At 46.8% G+C, this 27,654-nt stretch overlaps 2 protein-coding genes across 3 annotated transcripts in view; one reads left to right on the plus strand and one right to left on the minus strand.

The window, feature by feature from the left end:
- LOC140418772 (uncharacterized) overlaps positions 1–27,654 on the minus strand; it is a 159,673-nt gene that overhangs the window by 88,070 nt on the left and 43,949 nt on the right. The window lies entirely within an intron of this gene.
- LOC140418780 (uncharacterized) lies at positions 23,017–24,218 on the plus strand. Its single transcript, XM_072502401.1, has one exon. It carries the CDS (start codon positions 23,273–23,275, stop codon positions 24,056–24,058), a length of 786 nt encoding a protein of 261 aa, XP_072358502.1. The 5' UTR covers positions 23,017–23,272; the 3' UTR covers positions 24,059–24,218.

Consider the following 27,654-nt stretch of genomic DNA (forward strand, 5'->3'; position numbering starts at 1 on the left):
TATTATAGAAAGGATATTATTAAACTAGAAAGAGTGCAGAAAAGATTTACTAGGATGTTGCCGGGACTTGATGGTTTGAGTTATAAGGAGAGGCTGGATAGACTGGGACTTTTTTCCCTGGAGCGTAGGAGGCTTAGGGGTGATCTTATAGAGGTCTATAAAATAATGAGGGGCATAGATAAGGTAGATAGTCAACATCTTTTCCCAAAGGTAGGGGAGTCTAAAACTAGAGGGCATAGGTTTAAGGTGAGAGGGGAGAGATTCAGAAGGGCCCAGAGGGGCAATTTCTTCACTCAGAGGGTAGTGAGTGTCTGGAATGGGCTGCCAGAGGTAGTAGTAGAAGCGGGTACAATTGTGTCTTTCAAAAAGCATTTAGATGGTTACATGGGTAAGATGGGTATAGAGGGTTATGGGCCAAGTGCGGGCAACTGGGACTAGCTTAATGGTAAAAAAACTGGGCGGCATGGACTGGTTGGGCCGAAGGGCCTGTTTCCATGCTGTAAACTTCTATGATTCTATGATTCTATGAACAGTGAATATTTTTCAAAAGTACTCCATCGGCTTTAAAACACTTTAGAAGGTCCAGTGGTAGTGAGAGGTTTGATAGAAATGTACATTTGTTCTAATTGTCTTCAAACTAAGATATATTACACTTGGTGTCCTCACCAATTTATTGATAAAGGTCGAGTCTTAATTTTGTGTAATAACCACGTCAATGACACCATTTTCAATACTCTGAAATTCCAGACATACCATATGCACAATTATTTATTGGATTGAACACTGGTCCTCAGCTCTGTGAGACCGCAGTGCTAACCACTGTGTCACCTAACGATTTAGATGAGGGAACAAAATGCAATATCTCCAAATTTGCAGATGACACAAGTTGCGTGGGAGGGTGAGCTGTGAGGAGGTTGCAGAGATCCTTCAGTGTGATTTGCACAAGTTGAGTGAGTGGGCAAATGAATGACAGATGCAGTATAATTTGGAGAAATGCGAGGTTATCCAGTTTGGTAGCAAAACGAGAAGGCAGGCTATTATCTGAATTGTCATAAATTAGGAGGGAAATGTGCAACGAGACCTGGATATCCTCGTACATGTCACTGAAGGTAAGCATGCAGCGACAGCAGGCGGTAAAGAAGGCAAATGGTGTGCTAGCCTTCATTGCGAGCGGATTCGAGTACAGGAGCAGGGATATCTTGCTGTCATATACAGGGGTTTGGCCATACCTGGAATATTGTGTGCAGTTTTGCTCTCCTTATCTGAGGAAGGATGTTCTTGCTCTCGAGGGAGTGCAGAGCAGGTTTACCAGACTGATTCCTGGGATGGTGGGACTGACGTATGAGAGATTGAATCAGTTAGGATTGTATTCGCTGGAGTTCAGAAGAATTGGGGGGGGGGGATCTCATAGAAACCTGTAATATTCTAACAGGGCTTGACAGGGGAGATGCAGGAAAGATTTTCCCGATGGTGTGAGTTTACAGAACCAGAGGTCACAGTCTGAGGATACGGGGTAGACCATTTAGACAGAGATGAGTAATTTCTTCATCAGAGAGTGGTGAGCCTGTGGAATTTGTTACCACGGGAAATAGTTGAGGCCAATACATTGTATGTTTTCAGGAAACAGTTAGATATAGCACTTGGAGCGAAGGCAATAAAAGGATATGGAGGGGAAATCGGGATTAAGCTATTGAGTTGGATGATAAGCCATGATCATAATGAATGGCAGAGCAGACGCAAAGTGCCAAATGGTCTCATCCTGCTCCTATTTTCTGTGTTTCTATGTAATCCCTTCCCACACTGAGAGCAGGTGAATGGCTTCTCCTCAGTGTGAACTCCCTGGTGTGTCTGCAGGATAAGCTGGCACCCCTGATGATGGAGATATTTGAGGAGGCGATAGGGAAGGGGGTGTTACCACAAACTTTGGGGCAGGCATCGGCTTCCCTGTTGCTTAAAAAGATAAGGATCCGATGGAGTGTGGGTTGTTTCAGCCCATATCACTTTTAAACGTGAACGCAAAGGTATTAGCGAAGGTACTGGCAGGTAGGCAGGAAGAGTGCCTCCTGAAGGTGGTAGGTGAAGATCATATGGGGTTTGTGTGAGGGAGGCAGCTCTTTTCGAACGTTAGGAGGATACTGAACGTGGTTATGGCACCAGCGGAGGGGAAGGAAACAGAGGTGGATGTGGCACTGGACGCCGAGAAAGCATTTGACCAAGTAGAATGGGGACACTTGATAGCAGTTCTGGAGCGGTTTGGGATTGGTCCACGATTTGTGGACTGGGTAAAGCTACTGTATAAGGAGCCGGGGCCAGTGTCCGCACAAAAAACATCAGCTCAAGAGACTTTTGTCTCCACCGTGGGACTAGGCAGGGATGTCCTATGTCCCCCCCCTGCTGTTTGAACATAGAACATAGAACGATACAGCGCAGTACAGGCCCTTCGGCCCACGATGTTGCACTGAAACAAAAGCCATCTAACCTACACTATGCCATTCTCATCCATATGCTTATCCAATAAACTTTTAAATGCCCTCAATGTTGGCGAGTTCACTACTGTTGCAGGTAGGGCATTCCACGGCCTAACCACTCTTGCGTAAAGAACCTACCTCTGACCTCTGTCCTATATCTATTACCCCTCAGTTTAAAGCTATGTCCCCTCGTGCTAGCCATTTCCATCCGCGGGAGAAGGCTCTCACTGTCCACCCTATCTAACCCCCTGATCATTTTGTATGCCTCTATTAAGTCTCCTCTTAACCTTCTTCTCTCTAACGAAAAAAACCTCAAGTCCATCAGCCTTTCCTCATAAGATTTTCCCTCCATACCAGGCAACATCGTGGCAAATCTCCTCTGCACCCGCTCCAAAGCTTCCACGTCCTTCCTATAATGCGGTGACCAGAACTGTACGCAATACTCCAAATGCGGTCGTACCAGAGTCTTGTACAGCTGTAACATGACCTCATGACTCCGGAACTCAATCCCTCTACCAATAAAGGCCAACACTCCATAGGCCTTCTTCACAACCCTATCAACCTGGGTGGCAACTTTCAGGGATCTATGTACATGGACACCTAGATCCCTCTGCTCATCCACACTTCAAAGAACTTTACCATTAGCCAAATATTCTGCATTCCTGTTATTCCTTCCAAAGTGAATCACCTCACACTTCTCTACATTAAACTCCATTTGCCACCTCTCAGCCCAGCTCTGCAGCTTATCTATGTCCCTCTGTAACCTGCTACATCCTTCCGCACTGTCGACAACACCACCGACTTTAGTGTCGTCTGCAAATTTACTCACCCACCCTTCTCTAGGTCATTGATAAAAATGACAAACAGCAACGGCCCCAGAACAGATCCTTGTGGTACGCCACTTGTAACTGAACTCCATTCTGTACATTTCCCATCAACCACCACCCTCTGTCTTCTTTCAGCTAGCCAATTTCTGATCCACATCTCTAAATCACCCTCAATCCCCAGCATCCGTATTTTCTGCAATAGCCTACCGTGGGGAACCTTATCAAACGCTTTACTGAAATCCATATACACATCAACTGCTCTACCCTCGTCTACCTGTTCAGTCACCTTCTCAAAGAACTCGATAAGGTTTGTGAGGCATGACCTACCCTTCACAAAGCCATGCTGACTATCCCTAATCATATTATTCCTATCTAGATGATTATAAATCTTGTCTCTTATAATCCCCTCCAAGACTTTACCCACAACAGACGTGAGGCTCACCAGTCTATAGTTGCCAGGGTTGTCTCTACCCCCCTTCTTGAACAAAGGGACCACATTTGCTATCCTCCAGTCCTCTGGCATTATTCCTGTAGCCAATGATGACATAAAAATCAAAGCCAAAGGCCCAGCAATCTCTTCCCTGGCTTCCCAGAGAATCCTAGGATAAATCCCATCAGGCCCCGGGGACTCATCTATTTTCAGCCTGTCCAGAATTGCCAACACCTCTTCCCTACGTACCTCATTGCCATCTATTCTAATAGCCTGGGTCTCAGCATTCTCCTCCACAACATTATCTTTTTTCTGAGTGAATACTGACGAAAAATATTCATTTAGTATCTCGCCTATCTCTTCAGACTCCACACACAACTTCCCATCCCTGTCCTTGACTGGCCCTACTCTTACCCTAGTCATTCTTTTATTCCTGACATACCTATAGAAAGCTTTTGGGTTTTCCTTGGGTTTGCACTCGCGATTGAGCCGTTGGCCATCGCAAAATCGCCATTGGCCAAGAGGTTTGGGGGTATGGAAAGGAATAGTGCGGGGGGGTGGATAGAGCACAGGACGCCCTTGTATGCCGACAACTTGTTATTATATGTGTCGGAACCGAGTATGTCAAGAGGGGGAATATTGGAGCTGCTGCGGGCGTTTGCGTCTTTCTCGGGGTACAAATTAAATTGAGACAAGAGTGAGTATTTTGTGGTGTTTCGGCCGGGGGTGTGGGCAGGGGTGGGGGGGGGGGGCCTGCCATTCCGTAGGGCAGGGGTTCACTTTAGATATCTGGGTGTGCAGGTTGCTCGGGATTGGAGGGTGGGTCACTGGAGGGTCGGTTAAAATGAACACGGTGCTGCGATTTCTGTTTATTTTCCAATGCCTCCCGATTTTGCTGCCAAAAGCATTTTTTGGAGAGTTTTAAGGAATAATTTCCTACAAGTGGAAACATCTTCTCCATGTCCACTCTACCCAGGCCTCGCAGTATCCTGTAAGTTTTAATAAGATACCCCCATATTCTTCTAAACTCCCAACGAGTACAGACCCAGAGTCCTCAACCGTTCCTCATACGACAAGCTCTTCATTCCAGGGATCATTCTTGTAAACCTCCTCTGGACCTTTCCAAGGCCAACACATCCTTCTTAGATACGGGGCCCAAAACTGCTCATAATACTCCAAATGGGGTCTGATCAGAGCCTGCTACAGCCTCAGAATTATATCCCTGGTCTTGTATTCTAGCCCACTCGACCTGAATACATTGCATTTGCCTTCCTAACTGCTGACTGAACCTGCACGTTAACCTTAAAAAAAAATTTGGAGTATCCAATTCATTTTTTCCAATTAAGGGGATGATTAGCGTGGCTAATCCACCCACCCTGCACATCTTTGGGATGTGGGGGCGAAACCCACGCAAACACGGGCAGAATGTGCAAACTCCACCCGGGCAGTGACCCAGAGCCAGGATTGAACCTGGGACCTCGGCGCCGTGAGGCTGCAGTGCATCTGCATGTTAACCTGAAGAGAATCTTGAACAAGGACTCCCAAGTCCCTTTGTGCTTGTGATTTCCTCAGCATTTTCCCATTTAGAAAATAGTCTATGCCTCCATTTCTCCTTCCAAAGTGCATAACCTCACACTTTCCACATTGTATTCCATCTGCCACTTCTTTGCCCACTCTCCTAGCCTTGCTCTGCATTGCTTCTTTTTCTAATCACTTTAAATGAATGCCCTGTTTCTAATCTTGCCCTAAATGTGACTTGCTGGATCAAACGTCTATTGCAAATCCTTAGTTTTAATGTGGTCAAGTGTCTTTCCATTTGAGAACTGTTCAATAAATTTATTAGAACTATTTGTAGCTAGGGCAGCACATGGAGCAGTGGTTAGCACTGGGACTACAGCACTGAGAACCCAGGTTTGAATCCTGGCACTGGGTCACTGTCCGTGTGGAGTTTGCACATTCTCCCCATGTCTGCATGGGCTTCACCCCCCCAACCCAAAGATGTGCAGGTTAGGTGGATTGGCCACGCTAAATTGCCCCTTAATTGGAAAAAAAATTAATAATAATTGGGTACTCTGAATTTTTTTTTTTAAAGGATTATTTGTAGCTTCCCCACCAATCAGTTTTTTCCATTCTCCTGAAATGACCTTATTTTTATCGGGAGTTAACTGAAGTGTGTTCCTAACCTCTCATTATCTAAATGAAAATGAAATGAAAATCGCTTATTGTCACAAGTAGGCTTCAAATGATGTTACTGTGAAAAGCCCCGAGTCGCCACATTCCAGCGTCTGTTCGGGGAGGCTGGTACGGGAATTAACCGTGCTGCTGGCCTGCCTTGGTCTGCTTTCAAAGCCAGCGATTTAGCCCTGTGCTAAACAGCCCCCAAAGTTCCATTTACTACTTTTCTGTCCACCTGACCCAGTCCATGGCTTTCTCCCTCATCGTCTAAAACACATGAGCAACTTTTGCGTAATCCTGGTGCATACATTTAAGTCTAAATCATTGATATATACCAGAAAACTGTGGAGCCCCACTGGAAATAGACGTCCTGGCATCATTCAGTCCTAGATGTGACTAACAGCAGCAACAACAGCTGATTCCAAACCCTGCTGTTGCCTGTGAACTTGCTGATGTCTGTGCAGGTTGTTTGACTGAGTGAATCTCCTCCCACACACGGAGCAGTTAAACAGCCTCTCCCCAGTACCGCTCCCACATGTGGGCGACACGGTAGCACAGTGGTTAGCACTGTTGCTTCACAGTTCCATGTTCCCAGGTTTGATTCCCGGCTTGGGTCACTGGCTGTGCGGAGTCTGCACGTTGCCCCCAGTGTCTGCGTGGGTTTCCTCCGGGTGCTCCGGTTTCCCCCCACAGTCCAAAGGTGTGCAGGTTAGATGGATTGGCCATGCTAAATTGCCCTTAGTGTCCAAAAAGGTGAGGTGGGGTTATGGGTTAGGTTGGTGGTGTGGGCTTAAGTAAGGTGCTCTTTGCAAGGGCCAGTGCACTCGATGGGCCAAATGCCCTCCTTCTGCACTGTAAATTCTAAGATTCGCTGGTGTTTCAGCAGATTCAGTTTACTTTTAAATGAAATGAAATGAAATGAAAATCGCTTATTGTCACAAGTAGGCTTCAAATGAAGTTACTGTGAAAAGCCCCTAGTCGCCATATTCCGGCACCTGTTCGGGGAGGCTGGTACGGGAATTGAACCGGGCTGCTCGGAACATTTAAAAGGTCTCTGATCAGTGTGAACAAGTTGGTTTGAAGTCAGGTGGGATGACTGAGTGAATTTCTTGTCACACACGGGTCAAATGTACGGTCTCTGTCCAGTGTGAACTCGCTGGTGTTGCAGAAGCTGGGATGAACAGGTGAATCCCTTCCCACACATGGAGCAGGTGAATGACCTCTCCCCAGTGTGAGTGCATTGGTGTTTCAGTAAATTGCTTTTCCTTTTAAACCTCTTCTCACAGTCAGCACATTTAAAAGGTCTCTGATCAGTATGAACAAGTTGGTGGCTCAGGAGGAGTGATGATCGAGTGAATCCCTTTCCACACACGGAGCAGGTGAATGGCTTCTCTCCAGTGTGAGTGCGTTGATGTGACAGTAAATCCTTTCTGTGTTTAAAGCTCTTTTCACAGTCAGCACATTTAAACGGTCTCTGGTCAGAGTGAATCTGATGGTGAATCCGGAGGCTTGACAAATCATTAAATCCCTTCCCACATTCCAAACAGGTGAACGGCCTCTCCCCAGTGTGAGTGCGTTGATGTAACAGTAAATCCTTTCTGCTTTTAAAGCTCTTTCCACAGTCAGCACATTTAAAAGGTCTCTCATCAGTATGAACAAGTTGGTGTGTCAAGAGGTGGGATGACCGAGTGAATCCCTTCCCACACACCGAGCAGGTGAATGGCCTCTCCCCAGTGTGAGTGCGTTGATGTATCAGTAAATCATTTCTGCTTTTAAAGCTCTTCTCACAGTCAGCACATTTAAAAGGTCTCCTATCAGTATGAACAAGTTGGTGTGTCAGGAGGTTTGATGACCGAGTGAATCCCTTCCCACACACCGAGCAGGTGAACGGCCTTTCCCCAGTGTGAATACGTCGATGAGTTTCCAATTCAGATGGGTAATTGAATCCCATCCCACAGTCCCCACATTTCCACGCTTTCTCCATGGTCATTGACAGGTTATCAGGTGTAGGTGGGATGAAGATTTGACTTCACTATCAGATCAGCCGTGATGTTATTAAATGGTGGAACAGGCTCACGGGGCTGAATGTCCTATTGCTGCTTCTTGATTCCTTTGGTGCAAATGTCCTTATGTCTCTCCAACTTGGATCATCAGTTGAAGCCGGAGTACGGTGTCTCCCTGATGTAAATGCTGCAATTTAATTTCATGTTGTGTGATTGGTTACAGCTCAGTTACAGCTAACTGTGGACAATTACTTAGATGTCTGTGTCTCGCTGCTTTTCCAATCACAGTGATTTTTGAATTTTGTTTCCAAAAGACAAAACAGACAAACATTTCTCCTTCCACGTTGAAAGGCCGGTCCTGATGAATCAAGTGACTCTGTCAGATCTCGACATGATGTTTGCATCTGCAAATATTCTGTAAAAGATTATATTGAAATACTGTGAATATATAAGATACAAACAGGCCATTCTCGCAGATTCTGCTGCTGTCAATACTCGGCACACATCCCCGTCTGTCCCACCTATCAAATCTCAGCCTTTCAGTTGATTTTCGATTCCATTTTCTCTCATGTGTTTGTCACGTTTCCTTTTGAAAACATCTCAGCACTTTCCTCAACTCCTTTCCAAGGTAATGAGTTGCACATTCTGAACCTGTAATAAATAATTTTGGCTGTATTGTCCCCTTGGCTTTATTCGTAACTATCTTGTATTCATGACTTGTTGTTTATTGATGGTCACTCTCTCACATCACCCCTCTCCATTTAATCTTTCCTGAGAGCTGTAATCTCTCATGTTACAAAAGTCATCACTGTCAATGCAGGATATGCAAATTCTCCAATTCTAACCCCCTGTAAAAGGAGTTTACAAAAGCCATCACTGTCAGTCCAGGATAGAAATTCTGAACAGGCAATTCATAGATTATCATAGAATTTACAGTGCAGAAGGAGGCCATTCGGCCCATCAAGTCTGTACCGGCTCTTGGAAAGAGCACCCTTCCCAAGGTCAACACGTCCGCCCTATCCCCATAACGCAGTAACCCCACCCAACACTAAGGGCAATTTTGGACACTAAGGGCAATTTATCATGGCCAATCCACCTAACCTGCACATCTTTGGACTGTGGGAGGAAACCGGAGCACCCGGAGGAAACCCACGCACACACGGGGGGAACGTGCAGACTGCGCACAGACAGTGACCCAAACCGGAATCAAACCTGGGACCCTGGAGCTGTGAAGCAATTGTGCTATCCACAATGCTACCGTGCTGCCCTTTCTAGTTTCTCTGGAACATTTTTTCCTCTCTTGTTCCCCCAAAGCTGTAAATCCCCGTCCCACACACTCTCCCTCCTCCCTGGGCTGAAATCCAAACCCATCTCACTGTCTGCACCATTTCTTTCTTCCACTCCCAGTTTTCTCCCTCCCTCTCCTCTGTCTGGGTTCAGTTCTCCAGCTCCTGTCTGCAGACTGACACTAAAACCAATGGGTCTTATTGAGGATTTGGGGCCTCCAGCGGGTGTTTGTGAATCCTCCCCTCCCACCTGCCAGGGTTTCCTTTCTTGTCACAGATCAGGGTCCTCATTGATTTGAGTGCAAAGTGTAAGCTCTTATTTATTATCTCCCCCATCCTCTGATGTGAACCATCCTCCAGTGTCTGAAGCAGGATGGTGCCCGTTAACCTGGGCCTGTTCCCGGGAGGGAGAAGCTCCGCAGCTGCAAACCAGGGAGCTGACAATGATGGTGAAGGGTTTGCTCCAGCTCACAATGCCCGGGGACTGATTGACGGCGGGTTCGGACCAATACGGAGAGGAGGCGGGTCTGGGTGACCGATCAGGAGCTTCTGGTCCTCCAGCCAATCAGTGTGAATGGGAGGCGGAGCAAAGCCGAGGCTCTCTTCGCCCATCCGGGCCTGTCTCAGAGAAAAGCCCGAGCAGCTTTCGCCGGTTGAACTGCCGGATCCGACCTTCATGTTTGGAGTGTGGGGCCTACACGGAGTGTTTATGAGGTCTCCGGACCCACCCGCCGGCTCCATCCCTCCCTCAGGACTCACCGCCCGGGATTTGACCGGTTGAGGAATTCCGCCTGAAACTTGAGCTGTGATCAGCACTACGCATGCTCCTTCACACGTGGGCGACCGGGTTCAGCCCCGCCCCTCATGCACTACGGTTGATTGGAGGACCCGCTGCAACCACTCGGTCCTCCAGGCCTACCCCTCTCTTCCTATTGGCCCACATTTGCCGTCAATCACTCCCTGGGCATTGTGAGCTGGAGCATGCGCAGTGCCGATGCTGGACGCGGCCGGGAGGTTTCACTGAAACCCGGTGGAGGCTCCAAACCCCAATAAGAAGTTTCCGGGCCCGGGTTTGCATCGAGCGGGGGGACAGCTGCGGCCTGCTCCTGGTGACAGGCCTGAGTTAACGGTGGCCGGCTTTATAGAGGCTGCAAACCCGCAGGGGGCAGAACATCAGAGATAGAGTTTGTTGTGAAACCAATGGGATATTGTAAAACAGGAGGTCAGGGTTACAGTCAACAACAACAACTTCTATTTATATAACACCTTTAACATCAGAAATCATCCCAGTCAACCTCACAGGAACATTATAAAACAAAGTGAGACACCCAGACACAAAAGGAGATATTAGGACAATTGACCAAAAACTTTTTTGGATTGGATTTGTTTATTGTCACGTGTACCGAGGTACAGGGAAAAGTATTTTTCTGCGAGCAGCTCAACAGATCATTAAGTACATGGGAAGAAAAGGGAATAAAAGAAAATACACAATAGGGCAACACAACAGATACAATGTAACTGCATAAGCACTGGTATCGGATGAAGCATACAGGGTGGTAAGAGGGTCATTTAGGAGTCTGGTGACAGTGGGGAAGAAGCTGTTTTTGAGTCTGTTCGTGCGTGTTCTCAGACTTCTGTATCTCCTGCCCGATGGAAGAAGTTGGAAGAGTGAGTAAGCCGGGTGGGAGGGATCTTTGATTATACTGCCCGCTTTCCTCAGGCAGCGGGAGGTGTAGATGGAGTCAATGGATGGGAGGCAGGTTCGTGTGATGGACTGGGCGGTGTTCACGACTCTCTGAAGTTTCTTGCGGTCCTGGGCCGAGCAGTTGTCATACCAGGCTGTGATGCAGCCAGATAGGATGCTTTCTATGGTGTATCTGTAATAGTTGGTAAGAGTCAATGTGGACATGCCGAATTTCCTTAGTTTCCTGAGGAAGTATAGGCGCTGTTGTGCTTTCTTGGTGGTAGCGTCGACGTGGGTGGACCAGGACAGATTTTTGGAGATGTGCACCCCTAGGAATTTGAAACTGCTAATCATCTCCACCTCGGCCCCGTTGATGCTGACGGGTGTGTACAGTACATTGCTTCCTGAAGTCAATTACCAGCTCTTTAGTTTTGCTGGCATTGAAGGAGAGATTGTTGTCGCTACACCACTCCACTAGGGTTCTCTATCTCCCTCCTGTATTCGGACTCATCGTTATTCGAGATCCGGCCCACTATGGCCGTATCGTCAGCAAACATGTAGATGGAGTTGGAACCAAGTTTTGCCACGCAGTCGTGTGTGTACAGGGAGTAGAGTAGGGGGGTAAGAGATGAGTTTTAAAGAGAGTCTGAGAGTTGTTTCAATGGGTGGGGTTTCCAATCCTTCCTGCTGGCTGGATCTTCTAGTCCCACAGATCTCTCGGTCTGCTGTTCCAGTTCATTGGTTGTCTCATTGGGTTCGCTGTATGCTCCTGGTGTCTGTGGAAGAACTCCCGGAGCCTCATTCGCCTGATGAATTCCCTGGAGCGGAGAAACTACGACATCTTCGCAGCCTTCAACAAGTCACCGATGAAGCCGAACATCTTGCCAAGGCCATCCCCGCTACTTTCCTTCAAACAACCGCCCAACCTCAAACAGACCATTGATTGCAGCAAACTACCCAGCGTTCAGAACAGCAACCATGATACCAAACAACCCTGCCATGGCAACGTCTGCAAGATGTGCCAGATCATCAACATGGGTACCACTATTACACGTGAGAACACCATCCAACCAAGTATGCGGGATATTCTTGTGCGACTCGGCCAACGTTATCTACCTCATATGCTGCAGCAAAGGATGTTCCGAGGCGTGGTACATTGGCGAGGCCTTGCAAACGCTGTGACAACGGATGAACGGACATTGCGCAATAATCGCCAGGCAGGAATGTTGCCTTCCAGTCGGGGAACACTTCAGCAGTCAAGGGCATTGACCCTCTGCTCTTCGGGTAAGCGTTCTCCAAGGCGGCCTTCAGGACTCGCGACAACGCAGAATCGCCGAGCAGAAACTGCTAGCCAGGTTCCGCACACATGAGTACGGCCTCAACCAGGACCCAGGATTCATGTCACATTACATGCGCTTGCAAAATCCTACCAACTGTCCTCTTTAACCTGTGATTATCCCTCTCTCCAGTCACACCCTACTGACCTGTGAAGACTTAATTACTTGTAAAGACTCACATTCAAAGTACGATTTTGCATCATTGAATTTTTCTACATATAGAACATGAAAATGAAATGAAAATCGCTTATTGTCACAAGTAGGCTTCAAATGAAGTTACTGTGAAAAGCCCCTAGTCGCCACATTCCAGCACCTGTTCGGGGAGGCTGGTACGGGAATTGAACCGTGCTCCTGCTCTGCCTCGGTCTGCTTTCAAAGCCAGCGATTTACCCCTGTGCTAAACAGACAGTGCAGAAAGAGGCCATTCGGTCCATCGAGTCTGATTCGAAATTGGCAGAAGCATTAAATGCTTCTAATTTATGATGTGGAGATGCCGGTGTTGGACTGGGGTGGGCACAGTAAGAAGTCTTACAACGCCAGGTTAAAGTCCAACAGGTTTGTTTAGAATCACTGGCTTTCGGAGCACCTTTCGCACGTTAGGTGAATGTGATAACCTCTACGCTACAGAAACAGCTGGCAGCACAGTACCCAATGGCCGTGTGCAACATTCAACTGCACAGTTTTGCTGCAGCTTTCAATGGTTCGGCTGGGAGGCCAGGTCACTTATTATATGAAGACAGCTGTTCCTTTAAAACAGATGTCTCAACTTGTAAGGCCAGAAGATATAGAACTTATATTGAACTTTAGCATTTGGTCAGTAAATATCTAATGGAACAATGCTCTCTGTTCAATCATTAATGCATCATTCTTAACTTCCTGCAGAAAATTTCCACCAATTTTACTCAATATTTGTTTCATTATTCAATGTTGAACCTCAGTATATTTATTTGTTATATATGATTTCATTTTGCATTGAATAGATCTCGAGTCTTCACTCTGAATAACTCTGAAATATACACCATTGAATTGCAAACATGACTGACCAAGAAAAGAAAGCGTTTCACTGGGTAACAGAAATCCCATGAATCTTTGTTCAGTTTGACCACAGTCAGCTTTTAAACTAAGTCAAATATAGTTAAATGGAAGAGAATTGAGAATTAGGTGTTGCTTATATTTGACCCCTCTGTGTTTTGATGTGAAACATTCTGCAGCCTAAATCCCGTTCATGTATAAGAAAGGAGGGGTGACAGCAAATCCGCACTGAGCCTGGATTTCCTCATCCCCCTGAGTGGCTTTTCCTATTTCTCTACCATTAAGGCCGAATTGTTCAAAAAGGCGGTTCAGTTAAATCTCTGCTATTTCCTCGAATTCAGTTACAGTATCGTTTGTGTCTGTCTATATGAGCACACGTTACCATTAGGTATGTTTTGGATGGTGATTAAAATATTAATCTATGTCTACAAAGCCATTAAATTCTTTTGTGAACTGAGCAAACTGCCAAGATCCGCACTTTGTTTTTTCATGTATGGAACGATCTGTCTGGACAGTACACAGAACAATACTTTTCGCTGTACCTCGGTACACGTGACAATAAATCAAATCCAATCAAAGAGACAGTTTCTTACTCGTCTTCAGATTGAACAATGAGCCTTCTCAAAAATTATTCATTCATGGGAGGTGGGCGTCACTGGCTGGGCCAGCATTTACTGCTCATTCCAATTGCCCTTGAACTGTGTCTTGAGGTTATTTCAGGGGGCACTTCCAAATCAACCACAACAATGCTGTGGATCTGGGGTCACGTGTAGGCCAGGCCACATAAGGAGAGCAGATTTCATGAAGGACATTAGTGAACCAGATGTGTTTTTACAACAATCAAGAATGTTATCATCAGACTTTTAATTCAATACTGTTATTCAATTTCACCATGTGTCACAGGCAGATTCGATCCCAGATCCCCAGAGCATTAACCTGGGTCTCTGGATTACTCGCACAGTAACAATACCATTCCTCCAATGCCTAGCCCACATAGTCTTGGCAGAATATGATGTTTAGTGTTGTGTTCTATGATCTATTCTTTCAATGACTCTACAGAATTGCTGGTGACTTAGCCAGAACAATGATTTATTAATAGACACGTGGTAAGGTAATGATCAGAATGCTATACAGACCAAGTTATCACAGAGTTAGATTTGACACTCTTGGAACTACCCTTATGTGCTAGTGGCTTCGTGCACGCTTTACAACCTTCTGCTGGTAGCTGGATGTCACCTGACTGACGCCTGACACCATCTACTGGTGGGAGGTCACACTGTTGAGTACATGTAATATATACAGGCTTATCACCACATCTTGTAACTTCTCAAAATTATTGAGTAATTTATTTTTTCAAACAAATTCTGATAGCTCTGCAGTTTCTGGAAACATTTTGGTTGATCGTGTTATTTTTTAAAATAAAGATCTAGTCTTTACAATATAATTACCTAATACACCAATTCACTAATGATGATCAATGTTCACTACTGAATAATTATGAAGATAATTATTGTTTTTTTGCTATGAAATCAATACATAGTTAATATAGAAAAGGTACAGAAGGTGAAATGGCTGCAGGAAGCCACATGCTAGAGGTATAAAAGGGCTTGCTTCACCTTGTGAATACACTATGAAAATGACAATTTAAAAACTAAATGTGATTACACATGCGTACTTACAGCTTCCTACATTACAACAGTGAATATGTTTCAAAAGTACTCCATTGGCTTTGAAACACTTTAGGAGGTCCAGTGGTAGTGAGAGGTTTTATAGAAATGTACATTTATTCTAATTGTCCGCAAACTAAGATATATTACACTCGGTGTCACCGGAATCATTGATGAAGACTGAGTCTTAATTTTGTGTAATAACCACGGTGTTGACTTCATTTTGAATACTCTGTGAACCTCCAGACACACCATAAGCACAATTATTTGTTGTAAAACACAGCGAGTTGTTGTGATTTGGAATACAGTCTGTAAATGGTGGTCGAGCCTCTTTAGACTGTCATTTGATATATTCCAAAAAAGAAAACAAAATAGTTGAACTCTGGGATTAAATGGTTTGCTTTACAAAGAGCTGGGATGGGGAAAATGGGCCAAATAGACTCCTCTGTGCTCTCGGAGCCTTATGTCCATGTAAAACGAGCGGTAACAACCTCAAACCTACTGCCTATGAGGGTAGGAGAGGCAGAGATGACGGAAGAATTTCTATCGGAAATTGGACAGGCACTGAGAGAAATAAACCTGCACAAATTTGGGGCTAGAACAGGGCAATGGACAGACTGGCTTGCTCCAGAGAGCCGACATGGTCACAAAGGGCTGAATGGACTTCCGGGTGCGGCGATGACCAGCTGAGTCGCACGTTTCGGCAGCTCCCTGTGAAACGGACTTTTGGGCTCTTGATAGGAGCCCCAACGGCAATTTTAACGGCTGAAAACACCGTGCGGTAAACCAGAAGGGTGTTCCCCCTGGACACGGATGGAAAAAGGAGAGGAAAGTGGCCGGATTGCAGCGGATCCTTTGGAACAACGGCAAGGAAGGCAAGCAGAAACCAAGATGGCGTCGGAAGGTGGCAGTTTCATATGGGGCCCTGAACAACAAGAGTTTTTGAAACGCTGCGTGGAGGAGATAAAAAAGGAAATGAAGAAAGAGTTGTTGGCCCCGATATTACAGGCGATTGAAGGGCTGAAAGAGGAACAAAAGACCCAGGAGCAGGAGCTTCGGGTCGTGAAGGCGAAAGCAGCAGAGAATGAAAACGATATACAGGGCCTGGTGGTGAAGTCGGAGATACAGGAGGCACACCAGAAACGATCTGTGGAGAGGTTGGAGGCACTGGAAAATAACGCAAGGAGGAACAACTTGAGGATTCTTGGCCTTCCTGAAGGTGTGGAGGGGGCGGACGTCGGGGCATATGTGAGCACGATGCTGCACTCGTTAATGGGAGTGGAGGCCCCGACGGGTCCGTTGGAGGTGGAGGGAGCATACCGAGTTATGGTGCGAGGATCGAGAGCAGGAGAAGCTCCCAGAGCCATAGTGGTGAGATTTCTCCGTTTTAAGGATAGAGAAATGGTCCTTAGATGGGCGAAGAAAACTCGGTGTAGTAAATGGGAGAACGCGGTGATCCACGTCTATCAAGATTGGAGTGCGGAGGTGGCGAGAAGGAGGGCGAGCTTTAATCGGGCCAAAGCGGTACTTCACAAAAAAAAGATAAAGTTTGGAATGCTGCAACCGGCAAGACTGTGGGTCACATATCAAGGGAGGCACCACTACTTTGAGACGGCGGATGAAGCGTGGACTTTTATTGTAGAAGAAAAATTGGAATGATTGGACTACGAAAATGAACGTTTGGACAAAGTGGTGGGACGAGTGGGGGGGGGGGGGGGGGGGGGGGGCGCGAAGAGGGATTGTATGATTAATCCTGCGGTATGGTAACTTTTCTTTCTCCCACAGGTGGTGATGGGGGGAGGTGGGGAGGGAGAGGAGAAGGGGCGTTGGCCATGGGAGGCAGGGCCGAGGGAGAGGCGCGGGCTTGGTTCCCGCGCTATGATAATTATGGCAGGAATAGAGAAGCAGGAAGGAGGGGGCGCCGCACGGGGCGAGCCGTGATCACGGGGGGAAGCCGAGGTCAGCCAGAGTTTGCTGACTTCTGGGAGCAACATGGGGGGAGTAATTACGCTAGCGGGGGGTCTAGCGGGGGGGGGGGGAGGGGGGAATTACTGGGTTGCTGCTGCTGGGGAAAGGGGGGAGTGGGTACGGGAAAGGATGGGCGGGGGGGCACCGTCTGGGAGAAATACAGCTGCGTGGGAACTGGGCGAGAAGCTGGAAAAAGATGATGGCTAACCGGCAAGGGGGGGGGGGGGGGGGGGGGGGGTGGGAAGCCCCCCAACTCGGCTGATCACGTGGAACGTGAGGGGGCTTAACGGGCCGATAAAGAGGGCACGAGTACTCGCACACCTTAAGAAACTTAAAGCAGATGTGGTCATGTTACAGGAAACGCACCTGAAACTGATAGATCAGGTTAGGTTGCGCAAAGGATGGGTAGGGCAGGTGTTCCATTCGGGGCTGGATGCGAAAAACAGGGGGGTGGCTATATTAGTGGGGAAGCGGGTAATGTTCGAGGCAAAGACTATAGTGGCGGATAACGGGGGCAGATACGTGATGGTGAGTGGCAAATTACAGGGAGAGATGGTGGTGTTGGTAAACGTGTATGCCCCGAATTGGGACGATGCCAATTTTATGAGGCGAATGCTAGGACGCATCCCAGACCTAGAGACCGGAAAGCTGATAATGGGGGGAGACTTTAACACGGTGTTGGAACCAAGGCTGGATAGGTCGAAGTCCAGGACTGGTAGGAGGCCGGCAGCAGCCAAGGTGCTTAAGGATTTTATGGAGCAGATGGGAGGGGTGGACCCGTGGAGATTCAGTAGACCTAGGAGTAAGGAGTTCTCGTTTTTCTCCTATGTCCATAAAGTCTATTCACGCATAGACTTTTTTGTGTTGGGTAGGGCATTGATCCCGAGGGTGAGGGGAACGGAATATACGGCTATAGCCATTTCGGATCATGCCCCACACTGGGTAGACTTGGAGATAGGGGAGGAAACAAGAGGGCGTCCACCCTGGAGAATGGACATGGGACTAATGGCGGATGAGGGGGTGTGCTTAAGGGTGAGGGGATGCATTGAAAAGTACTTGGAACTCAATGACAATGGGGAGGTTCAGGTGGGAGTGGTCTGGGAGGCGTTGAAGGCGGTGGTTAGGGGGGAGCTGATATCAATAAGGACACATAAAGGGAAGCAGGAGAGTAAGGAACGGGAGCGGTTGTTGCAAGAACTTTTGAGGGTGGACAGACAGTATGCGGAAGCACCGGAGGAGGGACTGTATAGGGAAAGGCAAAGGCTGCATGTGGAATTTGACTTGCTGACCACAGGCACTGCAGAGGCACAATGGAGGAAGGCGCAGGGTGTACAGTATGAATATGGAGAGAAGGCGAGCAGATTGCTGGCACACCAATTGAGGAAAAGGGGAGCAGCGAGGGAAATAGGGGGGGGTGAGAGACGAAGATGGAGAGACGGAGCGGAGAGAGTGAATGAAGTGTTTAAGATATTTTATAAAAAATTGTATGAAGCTCAACCCCCGGATGGGAGGGAGAGAATGATGGAGTTTTTGGATCGGCTGGAAATTCCCAAGGTGGAAAAGCAGGAAAGGATGGGATTGGGAGCACAGATCACGGTAGAGGAAGTGGTGAAAGGAATTAGGAACATGCAGACGGGAAAGGCCCCGGGACCGGACGGATTCCCAGTTGAATTTTACAGAAAATATTTGGACTTGCTCGCCCCGCTACTGACGAGGACCTTCAACGAGGCAAAGGAAAGGGGACAACTGCCCCCGACTATGTCAGAAGCAACGATATCGCTTCTTTTAAAGAAGGAAAAGGATCCGCTACAATGCGGGTCCTACAGACCAATCTCCCTCCTCAATGTAGATGCCAAGGTCTTGGCCAAGGTAATGGCAATGAGAATAGAGGAATGTGTCCCGGGGGTGGTTCATGAGGACCAAACTGGGTTTGTGAAGGGGAGACAGCTGAACACGAACATACGGAGGTTGTTAGGGGTAATGATGATGGCCCCACCGGAGGGTGAAACGGAGATAGTAGTGGCGATGGATGCCGAGAAAGCATTTGATAGAGTGGAGTGGGATTATCTGTGGGAGGTGTTGAGGAGATTTGGGTTCGGAGAGGGGTATGTTAGATGGGTGCAGCTGTTGTATAGGGCCCCAGTGGCGAGTGTGGTCACGAATGGACGGTGATCGGCATATTTTCGGCTCCATAGAGGGACAAGGCAGGGATGTCCTCTGTCCCCATTACTGTTTGCACTGGCGATTGAGCCCCTGGCGATAGCGCTGAGAGGTTCCAAGGGATGGAGGGGAATACTTAGGGGAGGAGAAGAACACCGGGTATCTTTATATGCGGATGATCTGCTACTATATGTGGCGGATCCAGCGGAGGGGATGCCAGAAATAATGCGGATACTTGGGGAGTTTGGGGATTTTTCAGGGTATAAATTGAACATGGGGAAGAGTGAGCTGTTTGTGGTGCATCCAGGGGAGCAGAGTAGAGAAATAGAAGACCTACCGTTGAGGAAGGTAACAAGAGACTTTTGTTACCTGGGGATCCAGATAGCTAAGAATTGGGGCACATTGCACAGGCTAAATTTGACGCGGTTGGTGGAACAGATGGAGGAAGATTTCAAGAGATGGGATATGGTAGCATTGTCAATGGCAGGGAGGGTGCAGGCGGTTAAGATGGTGGTCCTCCCGAGATTCCTTTTTGTGTTTCAGTGTCTCCCGGTGGTGATCACGAAGGCTTTTTTCAAAAGGATAGAAAAGAGTATCATGGGTTTTGTTTGGGCCGGGAAGACTCCGAGAGTGAGGAAGGGATTCTTACAGCGTAGTAGGGATAGGGGGGGGCTGGCACTACCGAGCCTAAGTGAGTATTATTGGGCCGCTAATATTTCAATGGTGAGTAAGTGGATGGGAGAGGAGGAAGGAGCGGCGTGGAAGAGATTAGAGAGGGCGTCCTGTAGGGGGACCAGCCTGCAGGCTATGGTGACAGCCCCATTGCCGTTCTCACCAAGGAACTATACCACGAGTCCGGTGGTGGTAGCTACACTGAAGATTTGGGGACAGTGGAGACGACATAGGGGAAAGACCGGAGCACTGGGGGGGTCCCCGATAAGAAACAACCATAGGTTTGCCCCGGGGGGAATGGATGGGGGATATGGAATGTGGCAAAGAGCAGGTATAACGCAATTGAAAGATCTATTTGTGGATGGGAAGTTTGCGAGTCTGGGAGCGCTGACCGAGAAATATGGGTTGCCCCAAGGGAATGCATTCAGGTACATGCAATTGAGGGCTTTTGCGAGGCAACAGGTGAGGGAATTCCCGCAGCTCCCGACACAAGAGGTGCAGGACAGAGTCATCTCAAAGAAATGGGTGGGGGACGGTAAGGTGTCGGATATATATAGGGAAATGAGAGACGAAGGGGAGACGATGATGGACGAACTAAAAGGGAAATGGGAAGAAGAGCTAGGGGAGGAGATTGAGGAGGGGATGTGGACAGATGCCCTAAACAGGGTAAACTCGTCGTCCTCGTGCGCCAGGCTAAGCCTGATTCAGTTTAAGGTATTACACAGGGCACATATGACTGGAACACGGCTCAGTAAATTTTTTGGGGTGGAGGATAGGTGTGCGAGGTGCTCGAGAAGCCCAGCGAATCATACCCATATGTTTTGGTCATGCCCGGCACTACAGGGGTTTTGGATGGGGGTGACAAAGGTGCTTTCGAAAGTAGTAGGAGTCCGGGTCGAACCAAGCTGGGGGTTGGCTATATTTGGGGTTGCACAAGAGCCGGGAGTGCAGGAGGCGAAAGAGGCCGATGTTTTGGCCTTTGCGTCCCTAGTAGCCCGGCGCAGAATACTGCTAATGTGGAAAGAAGCCAAGCCCCCGGGGGTGGAGACCTGGATAAATGATATGGCGGGGTTCATAAAGTTAGAGCGGATTAAGTTCGTCCTAAGGGGGTCGGCTCAAGGGTTTACTAGGCGGTGGCAACCGTTCGTCGAATATCTTGCGGAAAGATAGATGGGGGAGAACAAAGAAGGCAGCAGCAGCGGCCCAGGACTTGGGGGGGGGGGGGGGGGTGGGGGGGGGGGGGGTGGCCTGAGACAAGGCAGTTGCCAATTAGGGCTAGTTTTTATTTTTTGTTATTTAATATTTATTTATTTGTTGTTGTTTTTGTTTAAATTTAAAAAGGTCATTATTATCTGTATTGTTACAATGTTGTGTAAAGGATGCACAATGTACTGTGTTGGTTGACCAAAAATTTTCAATAAAATATTATTTAAAAAAAAAAGAAAGCAAATGCAATGTTGTCATTCATCTCAAGAGGCTTGAAATATAAAAGCAGGGATGTACTTCTGAAGCTTTGTAAAGCATTAGTTAGGCCCCATTTAGAATACTGTGAGCAATTTTGGGCCCCACACCTCAGGAAGGACATACTGGCACTGGAGCGGGTCCAGCGGAGATTCACACGGATGATCCCAGGAATGGTAGGCCTAACTTACGATGAACGTCTGAGGATCCTGGGATTATATTCATTGGAGTTTAGGAGGTTGAGGGGAGATCTAATAGAAACTTACAAGATAATGAATGGCTTTGATAGGGTGGATGTAGGGAAGTTGTTTCCATTAGCAGGGGAGACTCGGACCCGGGGGCACAGCCTTCGAATAAAAGGGAGTCACTTTAGAACAGAGATGAGGAGAAATTTCTTCAGCCAGAGAGTGGTGGGTCTGTGGAATTCATTGCCACAGAGGGCGGTGGAGGCCGGGACGTTGAGTGTCTTTAAGACAGAAGTTGATAAATTCTTGATTTCTCGAGGAATTAAGGGCTATGGAGAGAGAGCGGGTAAATGGAGTTGAAATCAGCCATGATTGAATGGTGGAGTGGACTCGATGGGCTGAATGGCCTTACTTCCGCTCCTATGTCTTATGGTCATATGGTAATGTTTGGAATTTAAATTATCACAGCCGCAGGGACTGAGCATGTGGAGGGGAGGTTGGGGAAAGTAGATTGTGAGTGAGCAGGGTAGTTGGAGTGAGTGAGGAAGGAGGTCTGAAGCCAGGAACCTGTGAGTGAGATGGGGAGGGGGGTTGATAGAAAGGCTTCTGACTGAGTTGGGTGAGGACGTTTGATGAGAATGACCTGAGTGGGCAATGGTAGTTAGGATTAAGGGAATAGGCTTCTGTCTGTCAAGGGAGGGGATATTGACAGAGTTTTTGTGTTTATATGTTGGGGACCAGCATGGAGTGTCAAAGATCCAAGAGAGCTCTGTGCACACTGTTGGGTAGAACAGGCAGAGTGTAAGTCAAATATTTTATATTTGGAATGTTATAAGGGCATATTTCATATTTTTGGTTTTGGACAACTGTTGGGCCTCCTCCACCATGTAAATGGTGTGCACTTGATACCCCTGATAAAGCCACGTGTCTCCAGTTTCCACAATCTTCACTCTCAACAGGTTTCACCCTTCCCCCATCAATTGTTTTGTCATCAACATCTCCCACCATACCACCCCCCCCCCCCCCCCCCCCCCCAAGATGTCCCCTTTTCTCCAGTGGATTTGGTCACTCCTGAACAGGTATTAGTGTGAATCCGCACACAAGCAGCAGATTTTGACATGACCTTGTGTGGAGTTGAATCTGAGGCTGGCAAGGGAATGATTTGGAGCCGTTAAGGATTGAGGTGACAAAGGAATGAATGAATTTCAGTCGCAGATGAGATGAGGCAGCAGCACATCTGGACAAGGTTACTGAGGTGGAAATAGACAGTCTTAGTGATGTGTCATCAAAAAAACAGTTTGGGATGAAATTTGACAACCAGATTATGAACAGATTGGTTCAGCCTCAAAGAGTTGCAATAGAGATAGTAGCTAGGGAGTGGGATATGTAACAGAAACTGAAGATGATTGCTTTCCTCGTCCCGATATTTAAATGGAGGACATTTCTGCTTATCCAGTACTGAGTCAGACAATTCGGGACATTTTCTGACTTGGAGGGACACTTGGAGATGATAGTGGAGGTTAAGGGTTTTGGACGTTACATGAGAGCTCTGGTCGAGTTTTAGATAAAATCCTCTCCTTCAAGCCTTCCAACTCCCACCTCCCTCTTCCTCTCTCCCCCAGACCAGGAGGTGACGGCCCAGATCAGATGGCAGCTTCCCTTCCCAGAAGGACATTGGTGAACCAGTTGTTTTTTATGACAATCCAGAAGTTTTCATGGTCACGTTTCCTAGTGCCGGTCCCACAAATGAGGGATTCATCCAACTCCATTTCACAAGCTGCCTTTGTGTTTATCACTCTCTTTTTCTCCTCTTTGAATTCATTTTTCAGGATATTGGAAGGGGTGATTTGTAAATATCACATCAGGATGTAACAGTCACTCGATTCATCAGAGCCAGAACATTATCAGCTTTTGAACATGGAATCAAAAAAAACCGCTCACAATGGGGAGAAAGTGTTTCCGTGTTCTGTGTGTGGACGAAGCTTCAGCCAATCATCAACCTTGTCAAAACACAAGTGTTGTCCCATGGGGGAGAAACCGTGGAAATGTGGAGACTGTGGGAAGGGATTCAATTACCCGTCTGAGCTGCATATTCATCAACGCAGTCACACCGGGGAGAGACCATTCACCCGTTCTGTGTGTGAGAAAGGATTCACTAAATCATCTGACCTTCTGAGACACCAGCGAGTTCACACTGGGGAAAGACCGTTCATCTGCTCTGTGTGTCGGAAAGGCTTCAGAACTTCGTACCACCTCCTGAAACACCATCATATCCACAGTGAGGAGAGACCTTTTCAATGTTCTTACTGTGAGAAAAACTATAAAAGGAAAAGAGATCTGTTGAGCCATAAACTCACTCACACCGGGGAGAAGCCGTTCACCTGCACCGTTTGTGGGAAAGGATTCGCCCGTTCATTCGATCTGCTGACACACCAACTTGTTCATACTGATCAGAGGCCGTTTAAATATCCTGACTGTGAGAAGAGCTTTAAAAGCCGGAAGGATCTGCTGACACATGAACACACTCAAACCAGGGAGAGACCTTTCATCTGTTCTTTCTGTGGGAAAGGTTTCTCTTGGAAGTCCAACCTACTTAAGCACCAGCGGAGTCACACTGGGGAGAGGCCGTTCATCTGCTCAGTGTGTGGGAAGGGATTCATTCAGTCATCCCACATGCTGAGACACCAGCGAGTTCACAAGTGACTGCAGGGATTGGATTTGGATTCTGCTGTTAATCTCATCTGGACTGAACCATCTTCACTCTGACAGCTAGAGTTTTTTGCTGCCGGTATTAATAAGCCTGAAAGCTGGGGTGTGCATTGATGTTCTGTATAAATATTGATTAAATCAGCTTTGATTCAGACACTGTGTTTTGAATATTCGGTTTCCTCAATGATAAGAGGAGACTGATTGATCTCCTGTTACTGATTGGGACATTATTTTTGATCTTTTCTTACTCTGAATGATTTCTGTTCTCTGGTTCACCTTCTCCCAGATTAAACACTGAGCTTTCATCAATCCTATCAATCTGTTGGAGACATTGGGCGGTTGGTGAATTTCACCTGATGTTGGTGTCAGTTGCCCTCGGAAGATTTCCCAGTTTTCTGAAATTCCAGTGTGGTTCTGTGTTGAATTAATGATCCGAGTTTCAGTTCCAATGCTGATGCTGGAGGGCCTGTGCTGACAGAACCACAGAATCATTACAGTTCAGGAAGAGGCCATTCAGCCCATCGAGTCTGCACTGCTCACTGAAAGAACATCCTACCTAATCCCACTCCCCTGCCTTATCCCTGTAACCTTGCACATTCTTTCTTTTCAGATAACAATCCAATTCCCGTTTAAATACCTTGATTGGAGCTGCCTCCATCACCCTCTTAAGATGTTCGTTCCAGACACCAACCGCCCTCTGGGTGAAAACCTTTTTCCTCGCATCACTTCTGTTCCTTTTGCTAATTATTTTGAATCTGTGCTCTCCAGTTCTTGATGTACTCCAGAAGGGAAATAGATTTTCATTATTTACCCCGTCTAAAGCCCTCAGGATCTTGATTACCTCTACAAGTCTCCAATCAGCCTTCTTTTCTCCACGGAAAACAGACCCAACGTCTTCTCATATTTATCCCTGGAAACATTCTTGGGAACCTTCTCTGGACTCTGAGTGCTTTGCTCAGCCATTTCAGAGGGCATTTTAAGAGTCAACCACTTTGCTGTGGGTCTGGAATCTCATGTGGGCCGCACCAGGTAAGGGCAGGAGATTTCCTTTCCTAAAGGACATGAGTGAACCAGATAGGTTTTTATGCCAATCAATGATGGTTTCATGGTCATTATTAGACTTTTAAATCCAGATTTTTAAAAACTGAATTCACATTCCACCATTCCAAATACTAAGAAGTTAATTTCTGGACTAAAGAATTGTGAGTTCTTCGACGATGTAACAAGCAAAGTGGATAATGGGGATCCTGAAGATGTAGTGTATCTGGACTTCTGGAAGGTGTTTGATAAGTTGCCACAAAGAAGGTTAATTGACAAAGTGAGATCACATGGGATTAGGATAATTTATTAGCTTGGATAGAAGACTGGCAGAAGGACAGGAGACAGAGAGTCAGGATAAATAGTTCTTATTCTGGATGGCAAGATGTAACTAGTGGGCTGCCACAGGGTTCGGTCCTTGGGCCCCAGTTATTTACAATCTATATTAACGACTTGGATACAGGGATAGAAGGTTCAAAAACCAAATTCGCAGATTACACAAATATAGGTGGGACAGTAAACTGCAATGAGAAAATAAGAACCTTACAAATGGATATCGATAGGTTAGGAGAGTGGGCCAAAATGTGGCAAATGGAGTTTAACTCCTATGCAGAGGGATCTGGGTGTCTTTGTGCATGAGTCACAGAAAACGAGCATCCAGGTGCCGCAGATAATAAGGAAAGCAAATGGAATGTTAGCAAAAGGAATTGAGTAAGGAAGTGTTGTTGCAACTATACAAGGCATTGGTAATGTCGCACCTGGAGTATTGTGCACAGTTTTGTCCCCTTATTTGTGAAAGATGTAGTCGCATTGGAGGCAGTTCCGAGGAGGTTCACTAGATTGATTCCAGAGATGAGGGGTTTGTCGTATGAGGAGAGATTGAACAGTTTAGGCCTATACTCTCTGGAGTTTAGAAGAATGAGGGGCGATCTAATTGAGGTAAAGAAGATGGTAAAAGATATGGATAATGGGTGGCAAGGCAGCACAGTGGTTAGCACTGTTGATTCGCAGTGCAAGGGTTCCAGGTTTGATTCCTGGTTTGGGTCACTGTCAGTGTGGAGTCTGCACATTCTCCCGGTGTCTGCGTGGGTTTCCGCCGGGCGCTCGGGTTTCCTCCCACAAGTCCCAAAAGATGTGCTTATTCGGTGAATTGGACATTCTGAATTCTCCCTCTGTATTCCCAAACAGGCGCCGGAATGTGGCAACTAGGGAATTTCCACAGTAGCGTCATTGCAGTGTTAATGTAAGCCTACTTGTGACAATATTAAAGATTATAAAGTATACATGGAGCTGATGCTTCCTCTCGTGGGAATTTCAACCGAGTGGTCATGATCTTAGAATAAGAGGTAGCAAGTTAAAAACAGATTTGAAGAGAAACTACTTCTCCCAAAGGATTGTGAATCTGTGGAATTCGCTACCCCAGAGTGTGGTGGATGTAGTGACAGTGAGTAAATTCAAGGAGGAGTTAGACAGATATTTAATTGGTGATGGGTTGAAGGTTTATGGAGAATGCTTTATGGAGAAAGTGGAGTTGAGGCCAGGATGGAATCAGCCATGATCACATTGAAGATATTTAGGCGCAGGCTACATTTCCTACTCCTGCTCCTAGGACATGTGTTCTAGCGAGGAGATGCTCTGGCTGATTTTGCAATCCCGCTCTTGGTCTTTAGCATTGTAGGGAGCAGATGAGGAAAATATCAGCTATGATAGAATGGTGGAGCAGATTCGATGGGCCAAATGGCCTAATTCTGCTCCTGTATCTTATGAACTTATGACTGCAGTAAGAGGTCTTACACCAGGTTAAAGTCCTTACACAGGTTTGTTTCAAATCAATAGCTTTCAGAGCACTGCTCCTTCCTCCTTTAACCTGGTGTTGTAAGACGTCTTACTGTGCTCACCCCAGTCCAATGCCAGCATCTCCATATCCGAACTTATGACTGTACACCAAATACTTTTCACTGTACTTCAGTACATGTGACAATAAAACAAATACAATACAAACAAGTCTTGTTTACCCATCCCCTGTGCTCACTTTCCTTTTAAGAAGTACCAAAAGTTGAAATTTCACTTTCTTCGATTCCTATAGTTGTGATCATCCTGATCTCTGTAATCTCCTCACACACCCCTTCAAGATCTCTGCACTAATTTAATTCTGGCCACTACAGCATACCTGATTTATTCGGTCCACCATTACTGGCCTTTTATCATTTGACTGGGCCACAAGCTCTGGAATTTCCTCCTTCAAACTCTCCGACTCTCTCACTCACTTTCCTCCATTAAGATTCTCCTAATATCTCCCCATGTTGCTCAGTGTCAATTGTTATTTTATAACGTTTCTCTGCGATGTGTTAAAATGCTTGATTTTGTCAAGGCACAATAAATACGAATTATTGTCACTGCCCTGGACATGTATCATTGTTCTGCCTCATAAATGAGAATTTGTAACTCAGAGTGAGTCTGTCATGGTGAAACATTCCAAAAATATTGCAATGATGGCGACTGAGCATGCGCTCCGCTGCTGCCCCCAAGACAGACGGTGGATGCGCGCGCGC

Source organism: Scyliorhinus torazame, chromosome 5 (genome assembly GCF_047496885.1).
Source record: "Scyliorhinus torazame isolate Kashiwa2021f chromosome 5, sScyTor2.1, whole genome shotgun sequence".
NCBI classification, from domain to species: domain Eukaryota; kingdom Metazoa; phylum Chordata; class Chondrichthyes; order Carcharhiniformes; family Scyliorhinidae; genus Scyliorhinus; species Scyliorhinus torazame.